The sequence below is a fragment of the Electrona antarctica genome (genome assembly GCF_951216825.1).
Source record: "Electrona antarctica genome assembly, chromosome: 7".
Lineage (NCBI taxonomy): Eukaryota > Metazoa > Chordata > Actinopteri > Myctophiformes > Myctophidae > Electrona > Electrona antarctica.
Window position 1 is genome coordinate 39,905,850 of NC_136812.1, and position 1,616 is coordinate 39,907,465.

A 1,616-nucleotide genomic window follows, 5' to 3' on the forward strand; every position below is an offset into this window, starting at 1 on the left:
TGCTTAATAATTTAGTAGGGAGATCAACAGGGATCAGCTCCCCAGATTGGCCACCCAACCCGTCCAGTTTTGCAGATTCGCCAAGCTTCGTATGCCATTTGTGCTGCTGTAACAATATAAGTGGTACAGTACCACTTAATATTACATTATTTTTGTGTGATTCCATGAATCCAATGGTAGTCACACTGGTGCTGTTTTTGAAATGTTGCACTGGACAGTGCATCTGAAAGGAGGACCAAAGAAAAGCCTTCATGTTGCTGTGGCAGTGGGGCACATGGTCTACTCCTTTGGAGGGTACTGTTATAGGGAGGCCATGTACAACAGGGGTCAGATTGATGTGCACATCTTCAACACAGTGTCATTGCGCTGGAGGAAGTTGCTTTCAGTGACAACTGAAGCTCCTTCCATGCGCATTTGCCACACAGCTGTGCTGATAGAAGATATCATCTACATCTGGGGGGGAATTGTGAATATTGAGGTAGAGGTGATTGACAGCGGGGTGTCCATCAGGGGAAATAAGTGCAACGCACTTTATGCATTTGATGTCGACACCCACAGATGGTTTAATCCCAAGATTTCTGGGACTGTCCCAGAGGCGAGGTGCAGCCACGCAGCCTGTGTCTTGGGGAAGGTTATGTACATTTTTGGAGGATTCAACATGCTGAATGAGCTCACTAATGACATCTACAAGCTGGATACCACCACAATGTTCTGGGCTTTCATTAATACCAGTGGCACTCCGACACATGTATCAGACTGTTACTCTGCCACCATTATCGGGACAAAGATGTTTGTATTTGGGGGCCAAGAGGACCAAGGTGAGATTAATTACAACATCAAAGTGTTTGACACACAGACCAACTTCTGGCTGAGCATGCCTTCGGCACAGCTTATTCCAGAAGAATGCAGGGGCCATTCAGTCTTTACCTACAATGGAGAGCTATACATAATTGGTGGCAAAAACCTTCCTCTGGATCAGACTTTGAATGATTTGTGGAAATTCAATCCAGAGACATTCTCCTGGAAGAAGGTTGAGCCCAAGGGGAAAGGCCCATGTTCACAGATGTCTAGGATGTGCTGTTGCACGATGGGATATTGTATCGTCTTCTTTGGAGGATTCACACATGATGACCTGTATATCTTAGACTTAAGTCCTAGTCTAAAGACCTTATGTAAGCTAGCAGTAATTCAGTATGGCCTGGAGCAGTCGGGACTCCCAAATGATATCAGGTGGGAACTGGCAGCCATGACTATACCAACAGCAAAAGACAGCAAACAAACACATCACAGAGAATAGGTTCCAGGCAATGAAACAGAAGAAAAGGACAACCACTGCCCTTCATTCAGTTCAGAAAGAGCATGCAAAGCATAGGAATGTGCTCAGTGATAACCACAGGATAATAGAGAACAATACTACCAACGAAACTGTGCCAGGGAAGACATGGCTGCAAAGAAGGTCTCTAGTAAGAAAAAACATACTGTATGTGTATGTATGTATGTATGTCCAGCTAATCGTCAGGACTGAATGTAGAAACAAATAGATGCTTTGGGAAAAGGAGCGGATGGACAGTTATGGAAACATGTTTGCAAAGTAGAAGAACTGGAAGTTGAATTGA

The 1,616-nt window shown here is 44.5% G+C and overlaps 1 protein-coding gene across 1 annotated transcript; it reads left to right on the forward strand.

Annotated features, from left to right (window-relative positions):
- Nucleotides 1–202: 202 nt before the first annotated feature.
- On the forward strand, nucleotides 203–1,297 carry LOC306926248 (kelch domain-containing protein 3-like; the record flags this gene model as incomplete). Its single annotated transcript, XM_079505515.1, has 1 exon — nucleotides 203–1,297. One exon carries the CDS (start codon nucleotides 203–205, stop codon nucleotides 1,295–1,297), a length of 1,095 nt encoding a protein of 364 aa, XP_079361641.1.
- Between the last annotated feature and the right edge of the window lie 319 nt (nucleotides 1,298–1,616).